The sequence below is a fragment of the Geospiza fortis genome, unplaced genomic scaffold, assembly GCF_000277835.1.
Source record: "Geospiza fortis unplaced genomic scaffold, GeoFor_1.0 scaffold102, whole genome shotgun sequence".
In the NCBI taxonomy this organism is placed as follows: domain Eukaryota; kingdom Metazoa; phylum Chordata; class Aves; order Passeriformes; family Thraupidae; genus Geospiza; species Geospiza fortis.
This window is the reverse complement of record NW_005054373.1, coordinates 3,458,834-3,474,338: the sequence shown is the minus strand read 5'-3', so window position 1 is coordinate 3,474,338 and position 15,505 is coordinate 3,458,834. Positions and strand designations below refer to the sequence as shown.

General features: G+C 55.0%; 2 protein-coding genes across 3 annotated transcripts in view; one reads left to right on the top strand and one right to left on the bottom strand.

Moving 5' to 3' along the window:
* DHX38 (DEAH-box helicase 38) overlaps positions 1 to 9,174 on the top strand; it is a 9,668-nt gene extending 494 nt beyond the window's left edge. The window contains exons 2-27 of the mRNA XM_005424849.1: positions 4 to 140; positions 370 to 557; positions 701 to 802; positions 1,220 to 1,385; positions 1,494 to 1,612; positions 1,723 to 1,799; positions 1,881 to 2,036; positions 2,655 to 2,816; positions 2,902 to 3,009; positions 3,891 to 4,003; positions 4,106 to 4,243; positions 4,463 to 4,649; positions 4,739 to 4,924; positions 5,342 to 5,482; positions 5,661 to 5,771; positions 5,844 to 5,960; positions 6,184 to 6,291; positions 6,407 to 6,519; positions 6,997 to 7,205; positions 7,291 to 7,445; positions 7,525 to 7,680; positions 7,756 to 7,890; positions 7,969 to 8,094; positions 8,476 to 8,571; positions 8,715 to 8,836; positions 8,942 to 9,174. Coding sequence (XP_005424906.1) covers positions 4 to 140; positions 370 to 557; positions 701 to 802; positions 1,220 to 1,385; positions 1,494 to 1,612; positions 1,723 to 1,799; positions 1,881 to 2,036; positions 2,655 to 2,816; positions 2,902 to 3,009; positions 3,891 to 4,003; positions 4,106 to 4,243; positions 4,463 to 4,649; positions 4,739 to 4,924; positions 5,342 to 5,482; positions 5,661 to 5,771; positions 5,844 to 5,960; positions 6,184 to 6,291; positions 6,407 to 6,519; positions 6,997 to 7,205; positions 7,291 to 7,445; positions 7,525 to 7,680; positions 7,756 to 7,890; positions 7,969 to 8,094; positions 8,476 to 8,571; positions 8,715 to 8,836; positions 8,942 to 9,026 — 3,513 coding nt within the window. The 3' untranslated portion in view covers positions 9,027 to 9,174. The remainder of the gene's footprint in view (positions 1 to 3; positions 141 to 369; positions 558 to 700; positions 803 to 1,219; positions 1,386 to 1,493; positions 1,613 to 1,722; positions 1,800 to 1,880; positions 2,037 to 2,654; positions 2,817 to 2,901; positions 3,010 to 3,890; positions 4,004 to 4,105; positions 4,244 to 4,462; positions 4,650 to 4,738; positions 4,925 to 5,341; positions 5,483 to 5,660; positions 5,772 to 5,843; positions 5,961 to 6,183; positions 6,292 to 6,406; positions 6,520 to 6,996; positions 7,206 to 7,290; positions 7,446 to 7,524; positions 7,681 to 7,755; positions 7,891 to 7,968; positions 8,095 to 8,475; positions 8,572 to 8,714; positions 8,837 to 8,941) is intronic.
* LOC115948313 overlaps positions 9,111 to 15,505 on the bottom strand; it is an 83,040-nt gene continuing 76,645 nt past the window's right edge. Inside the window, exons 4-6 of one of the 2 annotated variants that reach the window (XM_031060167.1) lie at positions 10,137 to 10,301; positions 9,868 to 10,030; positions 9,111 to 9,313 (exon numbers count right to left, since the gene is read on the bottom strand). In XM_031060167.1, the coding sequence (XP_030916027.1) occupies positions 9,273 to 9,313; positions 9,868 to 10,030; positions 10,137 to 10,301 (369 nt within the window). In that variant the 3' untranslated portion in view covers positions 9,111 to 9,272. The remainder of the gene's footprint in view (positions 9,314 to 9,867; positions 10,031 to 10,136; positions 10,302 to 15,505) is intronic. The other variant, XM_031060168.1, reaches the window with a different exon arrangement.

The following is a 15,505-nucleotide window of genomic DNA, read 5'->3' as shown; positions in this document are numbered from 1 at the left end:
CAGGAGGAGGCGGCCGGGGGGAAGCGATCCCGTGTCGCATCCTATAAGGACTGGGAAGAGGGCCGTGACGAGGTGGGCAGCGCCGAGGAAGAGGAAGAGGACGAGGCCAACCGGAGCGACCGCAGAGCTCGCAGGAACAGGTGGCGTTTGCAGGGGGGCTCCGGGTGCCGGCGCTGGCCGCGCCCGGCCGGACTGGCAGCGCAGGGTGGGCACAGTCGGTGACAGGCAGGGCTGCGGCCGTCGGTGTGGAGGGAGGGAGACTGCGGGGCGACGTGGCACAGGCTCCGACTGGAGCTGTACGGGACCAGCCGAAGGGCAGCTGTTGCTCAGCACTTCTGAGCAATTCTCCTCTCTGCTCTGCCTGTCCAGACATTACCGCTCAGTCCACGTGGAGACACCTTCCTACACAGGGGGTGTAAGCGAGGAGTTCTTGGAGCGCAGCCGGCAGCGGGAGAGGGAGCGGCGGGAACATGGAGTCTTTGCCTCCTCCAAGGAGGAGAAGGAGCGGAAGAAGGAACGCAGTAGGGATCGGGACCACGATCGTAAACGAGACCGTGGTAATTGCTCAGAGACCTTTGTGTACTTCTTGGTTTGGGTCTGGCCTTTTTTGTAGCCTTTCCTAATGTTTGTGGTGATTTTTGCAGCAGACTTGCGAAGCCTGTTTGTGCAATAGGCACCTGATCCTATTTTGTTTTTGCAGAGGAGCGGGACAGGAGTCATCACAGCAGATCAGAGAGGGACGGCTCATCAGAGCGGAGCAGCAGGAGGAGTGAACCTGAGAGCCCCCGACATCGGCCCAAAGGTGGGAGTGGTACCTGGTAAAGCTCTTGTGTGAGACCTAACAGGGTTTGGAGTTTTTTATGCTTCCTGCTGTTTTTGCAGACAGGGGTGATAGAAGAGCTTGTACCTTGTAATGTTTGTGGTTGAGGCAAGCATAAAACTCCCAGCTCAACTCAGATCTGGGAGCAATGTGCCAGCTGTGCACATTTGAAACTCTGGCAGATCTTAGCAGAGATCTCAGTGGGGTCTGCTCTGGGTCTCTGTGATAGAAATATGATCCTTTGAAATTCCTTGGAATCACTAGGTCAGTCCCTTCTCTTAGAGGGAGGGCCAGTGGGTACCCTCTCTCCATGCTCCTTTCTTGAAAGATGTTAGGTGGCTCCAGGTGCCCAGGGCCACTGCTGGAACAACAGGTGTCAAACCCCATCTCTTGTACCAGATGCAGCCACACCGTCTCGCTCCAGCTGGGAGGAGGATGATGGTGGCTACAGCAGTGCCCATCGCTCGCAGTGGGAATCTCCATCTCCCAGCCCTTCCTACAGGGACTCAGAGCGTGGCCACCGGCTGCCATCGCTGCGGGACACGGACCGGCGGGAGCGGGACAGGTACCGGGGCCTGAGGCTGTGCTCTGGGCTGTGGGGCTGCAGAGGGGACTCTGTGTGTGTGAGAAGGCTCTGGCTGGGCACCAGTCCCTGCCACCTGCTGTGTTTCAGGTCTGTGAGGGGCCGCTACTCTGATAAGACACCGTTGCCAACCCCATCATACAAGTACAATGAATGGGCTGATGACCGGAAGCACCTGGGGGCCACGCCACGCCTGTCCCGAGGGAGAGGTGGGCAATCTGGGCTGAGCTGCCCGGGGTGGGCAGTGTGGAATCCCCTTTCCTGTGGCACAGAGTTCGGGTTTCCTTGGGAACATTCTGGGCTCTCTGGCTCACCCCAGGGCGGCGCACAGAAGGGGAGGAGGGCATTGCCTTTGAGACGGAAGAGGAGCGGCAGCAGTGGGAGGACGACCAGCGGGTGAGTCTAGCACGGGCCAGGGGCTTGGGGCTGCCTGGATGGGGATGGGCAGAACTCAGTGCTGCACCTCTCCCTTTCCAGCAAGCTGACCGGGACTGGTACATGATGGATGAGGGCTACGATGAGTTTCACAACCCTCTGGCTTACTCCTCTGAGGAGTACGTGAAGAAGCGTGAGCAGCACTTGCACAAGCAGAGGCAGAAGCGGATCTCGGCACAGCGGCGGCAGATCAATGAGGTAAGGCCAAGACGCAGGGTTGGCTGCTCTGAACACGTGGGGTTTGCTGCCTCTTGAGAGATCCACTTGTTGAGCCCTTGCTCCCAGGTGGAGAAGGACACTCTTGGGCCAGGCTGAAGGAGTGCTCACAGGGAAACTGTGGTTGAGTTCCCCTGGAAAACCCAGCCCTGCAACTCCTGCATGGGCAGAATTCCCAGTTGGAGTGGCTAGTGGATTGCAGTGTCCAGGGCAGCAGAAGTGCAGAGGACCATGCTCCTGCTGTTCTAAGTGTGAGGTACATTACTGGGGCTGTCTGCTGTTGGCCCAGTGGATGCTGGGGACAGCTGCTCTCTTTACGTGAGCAGGATGGTGTCCAGGCTTCCTGATGTATTCTGACTGCCTTGCAGGCAGTGTCTGTCCTGCATTTTCTTGGGGACAAACCTGTTGACCACGTGTTTCATGTGGGTAGTTTCCTGTACTCTACTCCTTCCAATTACTGTTCCTTCCCTTTTGCTTACTTTGAGGTTCACTAGGTTTGAACCATCCTGTTGCCAGTGCAGAGCCCAGGCCCAAGCTTGGTGTGATGTCTGTGGCTTTCTGTGGGGCTTCATTGTGTTTCTGATACGTTGTTTCCTGCAGGATAATGAGCGCTGGGAGACAAATCGCATGCTGACCAGTGGTGTGGTCCATCGGATTGAGGTGGATGAAGATTTTGAGGAGGATAACTCTGCTAAAGTGCATTTGTTGGTGCACAATCTAGTGCCTCCTTTCCTAGATGGAAGGATTGTCTTCACCAAGCAGGTAGAGCCTGTGGCTGAAGGCACTGATGGCAGGGAGCCCTGTACATGTGAGGCCTTTTTAGTAAAGCAATGCCTTTTCCTTGCAGCCAGAGCCAGTCATCCCTGTGAAGGATGCCACCTCGGATTTGGCCATCATCGCTCGAAAAGGCAGCCAGCTGGTGCGCAAGCACCGGGAGCAGAAGGAGCGTAAGAGGGTATGCTGCAGCCCTGTGCCTTACTGCCTGCTGTACACCCTAGGTAGTTCCTCAGAGCCTTGTTTGGACTCTGCAGCATTCAGGCTTTGGCAGCAGGGATGATAAGGAGTTCATATTTTTGTGACCTGGGACATCCTAGCAGCCCAGCTTACTGCATTGCCTCACAGCAGCTGCTGTGGTGTGATTTTCTTGTGCACTGCCCTGGGACATGAATCACCATGCAATTGAACATTTGGATTATGGGAGAAGGAATCAGGTGGAAGAATGCCAGGTCGCTTAGGGACTGTCAGCAGGCAGTGTGGCAGCAGGATTTACCTTGTCACGTCTCAGCAGAAGAGTTGTGAGGAGAAGTATGGGGTAAGGTAGCAGGTTAGTTTATGGGGGTGTTTTCTAGGGACTTTTTCTAAAGCTCACATAATAGCAGTGGGGAAAGTACAGATGTGTTCCTTGTACATTGAAACTGGGCTGGATTTGACCTACTTAAATTATGAGTGGAATGGTAGTGGTAGCTAAACTGACAGCAGAGATGGAAGAAAAGCCTGCTAGCGCTTGGCAAGGGCAGGAAGATTATCTCTGGTTCACATCTGTTTAGGTTTGAGTTCAAATTTAATGGAAGGGTCAAGCTTCCCAATAGCAGCTGGAGCTATTTTCTTAGAAGGCAGTTGGTAATCCTTTGCCTGAAGTCTCTGTATCCATCTCAGTGCCTTAAAATTCTGCTTCAGTTCATTTGGAAGAGGGGAGCCTGATGTAGGAGTGGAGTGTGCATTCTGCATTGGGGAACTGGGGTACTAATATCCTTTTCTTAGTCTTAGGAGTAGGACTGGGGAAGAATTTTGTCTGTGCTTGCTGTGGCAAAGTTATGCTGTTCTCTCTCCTTCCAGGCTCAGCACAAGCACTGGGAGCTAGCAGGCACCAAACTGGGAGACATTATGGGGATCAAAAAAGAGGAGGAGAAGGACGAGATGGTGACAGAAGATGGCAAAGTGGATTACAAGTAGGGGCTTGTTCTGAATTACCCTGCTCAGCTGGTAATGGGGGCTACGGGCATAGCAAAGTGTGTGGAGAGGCAGTTTCAGGACTTGTGGTCTTTCCTTAGAACAGAGCAGAAGTTTGCTGAACACATGAAAGAAAAAAGTGAAGCCAGCAGCGAGTTTGCCAAGAAGAAATCGATCCTGGAGCAGAGACAATACCTACCCATCTTTGCTGTACAGCAGGAACTGCTCTCCATCCTCAGGTATGGCTGCCAGGGCATCCCCAGGGCATTGGCCTACGTTTGGGAGCTCCGTTGAGGAATTGTAGAATCATGACCATTGGCAAGCTGTACTCTCAGGAAACAAAACCCATTGCTTTGTGTTTGCTCAGCTCTCCCACCTGACTAAGATGATGCTTAGCTAGAGAACACAAAAGCCCTTCTTTGAAGGTGTATGAAGAAATACCTTTTCCTTTCCCTCAGAGACAACAGCATAGTGATCGTGGTGGGGGAGACAGGGAGTGGGAAGACAACTCAGCTGACACAGTATCTTCATGAGGACGGCTACACTGATTATGGCATGATCGGCTGCACGCAGCCCCGCAGAGTGGCTGCCATGTCCGTGGCCAAGCGGGTCAGCGAGGAGATGGGGGTGCGTCTTGGAGAGGAGGTGAGTCTGGAAGGGAGTGCAGGGGTCCCATCCCATGACAGAGAGTACATGGGACTGTTGGAAGACTGCTGGTATCTCTGCCCTGCCAGGTGGGCTATGCCATCCGCTTTGAGGACTGCACGTCTGAGAACACAGTGATCAAGTACATGACAGATGGGATCCTGCTCCGTGAGTCGCTGCGGGAGGCTGACCTGGACAACTACAGTGCCATCATCATGGACGAGGCACACGAGCGCTCGCTCAACACTGATGTGCTGTTTGGGCTGCTCCGGGAGGTGGGTGTGATCCTGGGCTGTGACAGCAGCAGGGGCCACGTCATCTGGGACAGCCCTTCTCTGACAGGACTAGGAGAGAGAGGCAGAGCTGCCACATCTCTGCACTTGACTGCTCCAGCATCCTGGTCCTTGGATCTGGGGGGTTCAGTTTTCTGTAGTGGTACCGGAGTCTTGCTGGCTAAATGTCAGAACTGCCTATACAGAGGACTTTGCTGGATTAAGGTTTCCTGGACCGAGGCTGGTGGGTGTTTTCAACTGCACTGACCGTAGAGCATCAGTGTTGCCTGGCATGCACAGCCAGTGCCTCTGGAGTACAACAGAAGCTCTGTCCTGTGCCATTGTCTCAGTAAGAATGAAAACAGCCTACAGCCATGCATAAATGTACCTTCCATATTGTTCCTTTCATCTGCTTCCTAGGTGGTTGCCCGACGCTCGGATCTGAAGCTTGTTGTTACTTCAGCCACCATGGATGCAGACAAGTTTGCCTCCTTCTTTGGGAACGTTCCCATTTTCCACATTCCTGGGCGAACTTTTCCTGTGGATATTCTTTTTAGCAAGGTGTAGTTACTTTTGTGGATGGAAATGCTGTTGGCAGGAGGGGGTTGTGACCTAGCTGTACTGTTTCTGAGGGGGACACACAGGACAGGGGAGGAGTGGCTGTGGTGTGCTATGTCTTGTATGTAGGACAGGGCAGGTAAGGATACTGGTCCATATTAACCTGGGCTGTGCTGTTCAGACCCCACAGGAGGATTATGTGGAGGCTGCAGTGAAACAAGCCTTGCAGGTCCACTTGTCTGGTGCTCCTGGAGACATACTCGTCTTCATGCCTGGCCAGGAGGATATCGAGGTGAGTTGGAAGGACAGGCACTATCCTACCCCCTTGTTTCAGTCTGATGTTTTCACCCCTCTTTGTGTCTAGGTGACCTCAGAGCAGATTGTGGAGCACCTTGAGGAGCTGGAGAAGGCACCTGCTCTTGCTGTACTGCCAATCTACTCTCAGCTGCCCTCGGACTTGCAGGCCAAGATCTTCCAGAAGGTGCTGATGTGTGCTTTGTGATTAGGGTGGGGACAGGGAAAACTGGAGCAGGAGACAGTACAGAGCAGGAGTGAGAAGTGTAGATACATGTTAGTGTTGCATGTGGAGGGTGAGAGAAAGCATGTACCACACCCCACTTCCCCATCCATCTGCCACTCTGCACTCCTCCTCAGTGGAGCAGAGCCATGCCCAGGGGTATGACTGACATGCAGTGTGCTTGCAGGCTCCTGATGGAGTCAGGAAGTGCATCGTTGCCACTAACATTGCAGAGACCTCACTGACAGTGGATGGTATCATGTTTGTGATTGACTCTGGCTACTGCAAATTGAAGGTGAGCCAGGGTTTTCTATACTGTCTGTCTCTGGTTTCTGGGGTAGGTTGAGGGAGTTCTGAGGTCACGATCCAGCCTTCCTCTTACTTCTGTGTGACTTTCTTGTGCCCTGAAGGTTTTCAACCCCCGTATAGGTATGGATGCACTGCAGATCTACCCCATCAGTCAGGCCAATGCCAATCAGAGGGCTGGCCGAGCTGGCCGGACAGGCCCAGGCCACTGTTTCAGGTAGGCATGTCACTGGTGTTCCTTGTTGTATCCTCAGCTTGGCATCAAGTTATGTAGATCTTTTTCTCACTGGAGCTGTTCATTATCTTGAACTTTGGTGGGGGTGTGGGCAGTAGGCAGGCCTGAAGGCCTTATTTGGACCCAGTCCTTCTGCAGAGAAAAGGATGTGCTCCACTTTCTTCCTATGCCCATCTTCACTTGTGGCTGGTCTGCCCTGGATGCCATTGAGATAAGAACCAAGCCAAAGGCCTTTCCCCAGCTATGCTGTGAGACCAGGGAAGGGCTGTGCTTGGTCATGTGCTGTGCTGCAGCCCAAATACCCCAATGTGATGGGGAGACCCCACTTTGGCTGGACTATTAGTGGCTCCCCAGGGTCCTGCTGGTGGGTGCAGGGTTGCTGCCCTGTGCCAGGCTGGCACGTCTGTAAGGAGCACGGTGGCCAAACAGGAGGAGCATGCTCTTGGCCTCTCTTCCCAGGCTCTACACCCAGAGTGCCTACAAGAATGAGCTGCTGACGACCACGGTGCCAGAGATCCAGCGCACCAACCTTGCCAATGTAGTGCTCTTGCTCAAGTCCCTGGGTGTGCAAGACCTGTTGCAGTTCCACTTCATGGATCCGCCCCCTGAAGACAATATGCTGAACTCCATGTACCAGCTGTGGATCCTGGGGGCCCTGGATAACACAGGTATTGGCAGCTGGGGTAGGCTGCCAGCCCATGGAACTGGGGCCTGCCCAGCTGCTGATCAGTGATCCTTGTTCTGTTCCTACAGGTGGTCTGACCTCTACAGGGCGCCTCATGGTGGAGTTCCCACTGGACCCTGCACTCTCCAAAATGCTTATTGTCTCCTGTGACATGGGTTGCAGCTCTGAGATCTTGCTTGTTGTCTCCATGTTGTCGGTGCCTGCCATCTTTTACCGGCCTAAGGTATGAGATGCTGCTGTTCCAGCAGCTCAGGGCCCTTCCCTGCCCTTTGACTTATCCATGTTCTTTGCTTACACTTCAGGGCCGAGAGGAGGAGAGTGACCAAGTGCGGGAGAAATTTGCTGTTCCAGAGAGTGATCACTTGACTTACCTGAATGTTTACCTGCAGTGGAAAAACAACAGCTATTCTACCCTGTGGTGCAATCAGCACTTCATCCATGCTAAGGCCATGCGGAAGGTGAGGCTGTGGCTGTAAGGCTGGGGGAGACAGCCTTGTGCAGAAGAGGGATCTGACCAGCACACACCTTTGCAGGTGCGGGAGGTGCGTGCCCAGCTCAAGGACATTATGGTGCAGCAGCGCATGAGCCTGGCATCCTGTGGTACAGACTGGGATGTTGTCAGGAAGTGCATCTGTGCTGCATATTTCCATCAGGCTGCAAAGCTGAAGGTGAGAGGTGTCTGAGCTGCCTGGGGGCTGCAAGACCCTGCCTGGGAACAGGTGGCCTAAGCACACTTGTCTTTACAGGGCATTGGGGAGTATGTGAACATCCGCACAGGCATGCCCTGCCACCTGCACCCCACGAGCTCTCTGTTTGGCATGGGCTACACACCAGACTACATTGTGTACCATGAATTGGTTATGACTACCAAGGTGAGCTTGAGCTGAGGGCTACGAGGAAAGGTGATGAGTGCTCCAGGGGAGATGGGAGGGCTTTGCTGTGAGACTGAGATCAGTCTGAGTGGCAGATATCAGCCTTTTCCTTCTATACCAAGTAGACATGTTTGTGTCATCTGTTTGTCCCTTCCCCCGTTATTTTTCTCTGGCTTCTGTGGGATATGTTTGATCCTCCTTGTGGTCAAATCCAACCTGTAGCAGCTTCTGAGGCCAGGAGGAACTGTCTGGTAGGGGTATGGTCTCAGCCTGAGAAGTGCCATCAGCAACTGGGGGAGGAATGAAGCTGCTATGGCTCTGGGAATGGTGCCTAGGCCCCAAGAATGCCATCCTGCTATCCTAGTCTGTTTGTCCCTGCAGGAGTACATGCAGTGTGTCACTGCTGTGGATGGTGAGTGGCTGGCAGAGCTGGGCCCTATGTTCTACAGTATCAAACATGCTGGCAAGTCACGCCAGGTAAGTATTCTGTCCTGGATGAGCTGGCAAACTGCAGGCCCTCTGCATTTTGCTGCTGTGTGTGTGTGTTTTGACATGAAGGGATCAAGCTTGTGGGCCTGTAGGGAGTCTGCTGTCCCTGACCTGCTGCTGCCTTGCTCCAGGAGAACCGGCGCCGTGCCAAGGAGGAGGTGTCTGCCATGGAGGAGGAAATGGCTTTGGCAGAGGAGCAGCTGCGTGCCCGCCGGGAGGAGCAGGAGCGCCGTAACCCGCTGGGCAGTGCAAGGTGTGTGATAGCCCTGCCTGCCCATGGCTTGCCTGCTTCCCTGTGGGAGTTCAGGTGCAGGAAAAGGTTGCATTTTCCATTAATTGCCCTTGTCCTCTTTGACAGATCTACTAAAATCTATACCCCTGGGCGAAAGGAGCAGGGGGAGGCCCTGACGCCACGACGCACCCCAGCCCGCTTTGGTCTCTAAGAAGGCACAACCTGTTGCTTTGAGGCCTAAGGTGGTGCCCACCTACCCTAATCAGTGTATTCTGAGGTCTCTACAGCTTGTAGCCTGGAAGACTTTGGTGCTTGGCACTAATTTTATTACAGAACAGAAAGAATTTTACTTATTTAAAGGTTGTCAGTCTAGTCCTTGCTTTGTTTTGCACTGCTTCTTGTCCTGGAAGAGGTAGCTCCAGTAGCTCTACCTCCTGGTGGAGGTAGCTCTGCAGAGTCATGCAGGGCTGGTGCTGTCAGGTTGTTGCCCTGTAGAACCTGGAACAGGGCACAAAATTGAAGTGACCTGGAGGACAAATACAGCCTGTCCCTGTTTCGAGCCTGGCCCATACCCCTGCAAAGGCAATTCTCCCACAGCCCATGCCCCGGACAGGCAGCTGGTGCCCAGCTGTCTCTGCACAGCTGGGACCATCGGCCCGGCCCTGTTTCAGGCCAGGCTGTGCCAGGAATTCTGCTCACTTTTTCAGCTGCTCACACTTGGGCTGCTCAGATGTTCTGAACATTAGGTGCGGGTTCTCCTCCGACATCCTGCCTAGTGTGTCTTGAATGCCTGTTTGTATCCTGCACCTGCTCTGTCACCTTGCTGAGCTCTTCCTTAAGGAAAGCCAGCTCCACCTTGCAGACAACCAGCTCCTCTTCTCTCAGAGCCAGAGTCTGCTTACTGTCCAGGTGTAGCTGCTGCCAGTGTTGGACTAGGCTACTCAGTTCCTGCAGCTTCTCCTGGAGGGAGTAGGTCTGCCCATGGCACAGTGAGAGACACAGGCTGAGCACAGACTCCTGGTCTTTCACAGGAAGACTTGAGACATCCTTACCTCCTGTTTGCTCCTTGAAGGTCTTCATCCTCCTCGGCTCCCGATAAAGCTGTTGCCTGTGTGTCTTGTAGGCTGCAATCTTTTCCGCCTGCTTGGTGCTCTCTTGCCAAGCTTGGGCCAGCTCTGCCTGGAGGTTCTCCATGTCCTGCACCTGCCAGCAAAGCTGTGGGACAGAGAGGGTGGTTGGCCATGGCCGGGCCTCTCCTGGAGGCAGGAGAGGGGTCTCGGACTGAGGCTGCATCCCTTGTGCTGTCGTGCCTTGCCCTCACCTGTTGCTGCAGCTCTGCCACTTTTCTATGTAGGCCTTGGATGGCCTCGTTGGTTCTGCTGAGCTGCTGCAGACTCTGTTGCTCCTGGGCCTGGGTGGCTCCCAGCTGCTCCTGCAGACGGGCTGGGCTGTACTGCAGGCCTTGACTCTGTTTCTGTGCCCCCAGCTGCAGAGAAGGCAGTGTGTCGGTGGGTTGGCCATGTGCCCTGCCCTGAGCACAGGCACAGCTGCCCTCTGTGAGCTGCAGGATGCTCAGGGCTGTGTGAGGTGGTGGGGGCAGGCTGGCATTGTTGTCTCCCACCCTCTCCCAGGGCTTCTGGGGGATGGGGAGCAGGGGTCAGCCCTGCAGTGTGGTTGTCACGACTCCTGTGCCCCCCTGGCTGTGCTCCCCTTGCTCCTAGGCTTGCTGTAGTGGCTGGGGGGCTGCTGGCACTGACCTGCTTGAGCAGCTCTCTGCACTCCTGTGGGATGTCGTGGCTGGTGTCAAAATCACTGTGGGCACCCAAGCAGGAGGTGACGTCTGTCTGCACTGCCTGTCCTTCAGGTGGAGGGGTGCATCACTGACCTGTGAGTACTCAGCAGGGTGTGGGATCACCCTGTGCCCCTGTTGTGTAGAGCTGAGGCTGCAGAAGGAGCCTTCTGCTCATCTGGGTGGACTGGGCTGTGCCAACCAGGCTTGTGGCTAGGCTGCTCTGTACAAGTGGTACTAGAGCCACGTGTGGCTGGCAGGGTGTTCTCTACCCTCCCCTAAGGGGTCACCAGGTGTTTGCACAGGCTGTGGGGCAGGCATGGTGCCTAGCCCGTGGTGGAGTGGCAGTGGGGGACACATGCAGTTTGGTCTGTGGCCGCTGTGCCAGCACTGGTACCCTGCCCATCAGTGCCTGGAACTGCTGCATCAGAATGACCAAGTCCTGGTGCTCCTGCTCCACTGCACACTCCTGCTCCTGCAGCTGGACCAGCTGTTTTTGGTTTGTGCCCCTGCAGAAGTCCAGGTCCAGTTGCAATGCTTGTATTGTGGTTAGCACCTCAGCTGTGTCCAGATCTTCCTGCTGTGTGTCCTGGCATGCTCTGGGCTCCTCCTGCTGTGGCTCCAGTACCAATGCTTGCCTTTGGCCTTAGGACAAGGCATGAGCAGCATCTGTCCAGCTCACCACTGTAGCCAGCCTATCTTGCAGCTCCTGTGTGGGCAGGCACTGGGGCTGGACAATGCTGGCAGTCCTTGTATTGTGCAGAGCAGCAATGGACCATGTTGCCAACGGGTGGGTGCAGTCCTTCCCCACCAGGTAGCACTGCCCCATGTGTGTGCATGTTCTGACAGTTCCTTTGGGCTCACAAACAGCCAAGCCCCTGACACCACTGGCCCTCCACACTGCAGTGAACTGTGGCCACTGTGGGAAATGGTGGCAGTGGGACCTGTAAAGCCACAGGAGGACTGGATCCCCCTGAGCCCTTGTGTTCTCCCCAGCCCTGGGGAAGAGGTGTCTGGTGCTGCAGGCACGGGCTGGTCAGGGCCTCCTGTACCACCTGGCCACCAATCTGTGGCTATGCAACCAATGCCTGGGTTGAGCATATGGTTGTCACTGCTCACCTTGGGCTGCCAGGCCTCTTGTCTCCTTGCTGAAGCTGCTGGCTGGAGCTGGTCAGCTCTGGTGGTGTTTCCTTTGCCCCTGGCAGATCTCTACAGGAGCCTTCAGGCTGATCCTGAGGTGCAGGAACCTCCCCAGATGTGCCAAATTTTGGCCACTCTCACTTTTGGAAGGACCATAACCTTTCCTGCAGCCCCAGACAACCCTTAGTTCCACAATGTCACTCAGCCCTGCCTGGGGCAGCCCCACCCTCCCACAGTACTGGCACTGCCACTCCCTGTCTGAGGAGCACCTACTGCCAGCAGGAGAAGCCTAGCCTAGGGCTCCTGGAAAAGCAGGGCAGAGCTGTGTGGGACTGAGCCTTCTCCTCAGCAGCACCTGGTCCTACTGCTGGCCACAGTCCTCACCGCAGCCTTCCTGTGCCATGCTCCTCACCATCTTGTGTCCCTGGCATGCTGTGTGACACTACTCCATATGCCACTGTGAGGTCACCAGGTCCTGGGCATCATCCTCAGAACTGGTCCAGGACATGGCAGCAGCCCTGTGTCAGGGCAGGGCCTTGCCACCCTCATGCTGCCCCAGCACTGTCCTCAGGCCACACTGCTGGGCTGTGGCCAGGGCCATGTGACAGTGGGGATGGCAGCGCTCAGGGCTGTGCCCTGTGCTCAGTCACCCACACAAGGGACAGGGCTGAGGGGACCTACTGCAGGGGCACATCCTGACAGGGCCATGGGCCACAGGCCCCTGGGGAGGCTGAGTGTGCACAGGAAAGGCTGAGAGTGCATGTCTGCTTGTCCTGCCCTGCCTGGGGCCACCCCACAGAGCTCAGGTGGGATCAGTGACACGGGTCTCTGGGTGCCAGTGGTGGTGTGAGCATACACCTGCTGCTGCCTGCGCTGGTGGCACGGGACTCTCTGGGCTGTGTGTGCTCCCTTGCCAACACTCAGTGCAGTTTCACAGGTACGTGTTTTAACTGGAAATTTCCAAGGCGAAACTGGGCCCAGAAGGTGAACGCAGATGTACCATAGCAGAAATCATCAGTTGCCATGACAACCTGCTCCACCAGCGGGTCACAGTCATGGGTGATGGGATCAGGCACAGCACCAACAGTCCTCTGAGCAGGGCTGCTGAACACCCTGCTTCCAGAACACAACTGAATTTAGCCACAGTTTCTGCCGCTGCGAGGAAATAAAATTTCCCTGCAGACTTCAGTCTTGTTCAGACAGCAACAGCCAAGGCACAAAGCATCCACAGTGCACAGACCCTTTATGGGACAAAGCCTCATGCCATGTATGCTGCACTGTGCCATGTTACATGGTGCCACAGGCAATGCTGCTCTGTACCACAGATGTGCCACACCGTGCTGAGCTGCAGGCACCGCTTGCCTTGAAGGGTTCAACACTGCTCCAGCTCCTTGTGAGCGTGTGGGGCAGCCCCACAGCCCTGACCCACAGCTGCCTGCCCATACTCAGCTGGTGCTGGGAGGATGGGGGGGGTCAAAATTGGCCCCTCTGCTGTGTGAGCACAGTCCTGGGGGTGGGAGTTGTCTCACTTTAATTACTGCCGTAATGCTACTCTTTTCAGTGCCACCTTAATTGAAATTAAACAGCTGCCATGTTCAAGCTGGGACAAAAGTGAATCCTTTTTCATTCCCCTCCAGTTTAATGAAGACTGACATGCTGGGAGCAAACAAAGGCAATCCAGCTGCTGCCTCTTGCTGGCACATGCGTCAGCAATTACTGGCAACCCTGCGGGCCGGCAGAGACACCCCAAGCACCCCACAGTCGTCAGCCCCAGGCAGCCCAGCCCTGGGTCTTGGAGAGCTCCAGCCCAAAAGGGGTGTGCAGGGAATGGGGTGCCCACAACACGGGGCATGCCAGCACGGGGGTCTCAGTGCCCAGATTCTGTATCCAGGCTTTCACTCCATCTGTTAAGAAGTGTCTGGCCATCAATCATGACCCAGCATGGCCCCTCACCCTCCCCATGCTGCCAGGGTCCTGCCATCCCTGTGGGCTCACCCAGCTTCAGCCTCGCTATGTTCAAAGTCACCAACTAGCTCATGCAGTGCCTCAGCCTCAAGCCAGGGCAGCAATGTCAGCCCAGGAGTCCTTTCCAGTCTTAAGGTTTTTTCTGTTTTAGGACCAGGATTTTGCTTCATGCCATTCAGTACGTTAAAATATGCAAAATGAGGTGCTGCTACAAACCTCATTAACATCCGCCTCCAACATCATTAAGATGTTTCCAAGAAAATTAATTGAGAGACTCATTAAAAATAAATTAAGAAAAATGTGTTGCAGAGCGCCTGCTCCAAGCTCGTAAATCACGGCTCAGAGCTCCAGGCCGCTGCACAGGCAATTAACGCCAGCCAATTTGTTTTATCCTGGCTGCGAAAATTAGAAAGCAGACATGGAGATTAGATTAGGCATGTCTGTCAAGCGGAACTTGGAGTGAATATTTTAGGATACAAAATGGAAATCAGAAAAACAAAGCTGGGACTTCATTCAGGAGAGCTGGAGGGCAGAGTGGCTGGGGTGGAAGGAGGTTTGCATGTTCTCTGTGCCATGGCTGTGTGTCAATGACACCCATCTCGTGATCATGCCACCACCAGCTCCGTCCTCCTCTGCACGTCGCCCATCCTTGGTGGCTGTGCAGACACCAATCACTCCACTCCTCTTGGGGTGCATGAGCTCACAGTGAGAGTTCTGAGCTGCTGTGTGACACAGCCCAAGCCAACACGTTGCCCGTATGTGCTGATTACACACTTGGATTAGCAAACAGGGCAGCTGGGTGAGACCACTGCTTGGGCCTCCATCAGCTTTAGGCCATTGGTGACCCTTTGTCCATCTCCAGTATCTTCCATCACAGGAGCTCAAACCACTTGATATTCATGAACCAAACTGCAGGGCCCCTCTGCAAAACAAGTGCTGTGATCCCTGTTTCACAGAGATGAGCCAAAGAAGACATGACTTAAGGTCTTGTTTGTACTTACATGAGTGCACAAGCAGCTCATGCAGCAGCTGCTGCACTGGCACATCCTAGTATTGTGTGGGACACACTGGTGGCTGCTCGTGCGGCCAAACATCCAGCTGTGGTGGTGGCATGGCCCTTCGTGGCTGTGGGAACCTGTGTGCTGCTAGTGCTCATGGTGCAGGGGGACCATGGAGCTCTAGGAAAGGTTCCAGAAGGAGTCATGGGTGCTGCACAACTCAAGTAGTGTTCTGTGAGGGGTTTAGTGCAGAGCAAGGCGTAGTTTGGTCACACATCAGAATGCAAGAGGAAAGTGGGAAAAGAGCAGCCGAGGCTCTTGTATCAGCAGGCAGAAGTGCACCCTGGTCTGATGTCTGTGAGATGACACAAACCAAACTGAAACTGGAGTTCAGCACAGAGAAATGGTAACCCCTTGGCAGAGCACGTTGGACACTGCGGATGGGCCATCCATGGCCACTTGGAACCAAGTCTGGATGGCACATTTCCAGCTCTGTCCACCTATCAGCCCCTGATGCGAAAGCAGACACTGATGCTGGTCCTTTAATGAGGTCCTCACTGCTCTGCTGGCGCCCTGAGCCAGGACTCCCCATCTGCTCCTGTTGTACCACCCCTGCCATGGGCAGGGACACCTTCCACCTTCCAGGGTGCTCCAAGCCCCGTCCAGCCTGGCCTTGGATACTGCCAGGAATGTGGCAGCCACAGCTGCTCTGGGCACCCTGATGGACAGGGGCTGAGAGGGAGCTGAGGTGCCCGAAGGGGCCGAGGGAGAGCTGAGGTGCCCGAAGGGGCTGAGGGA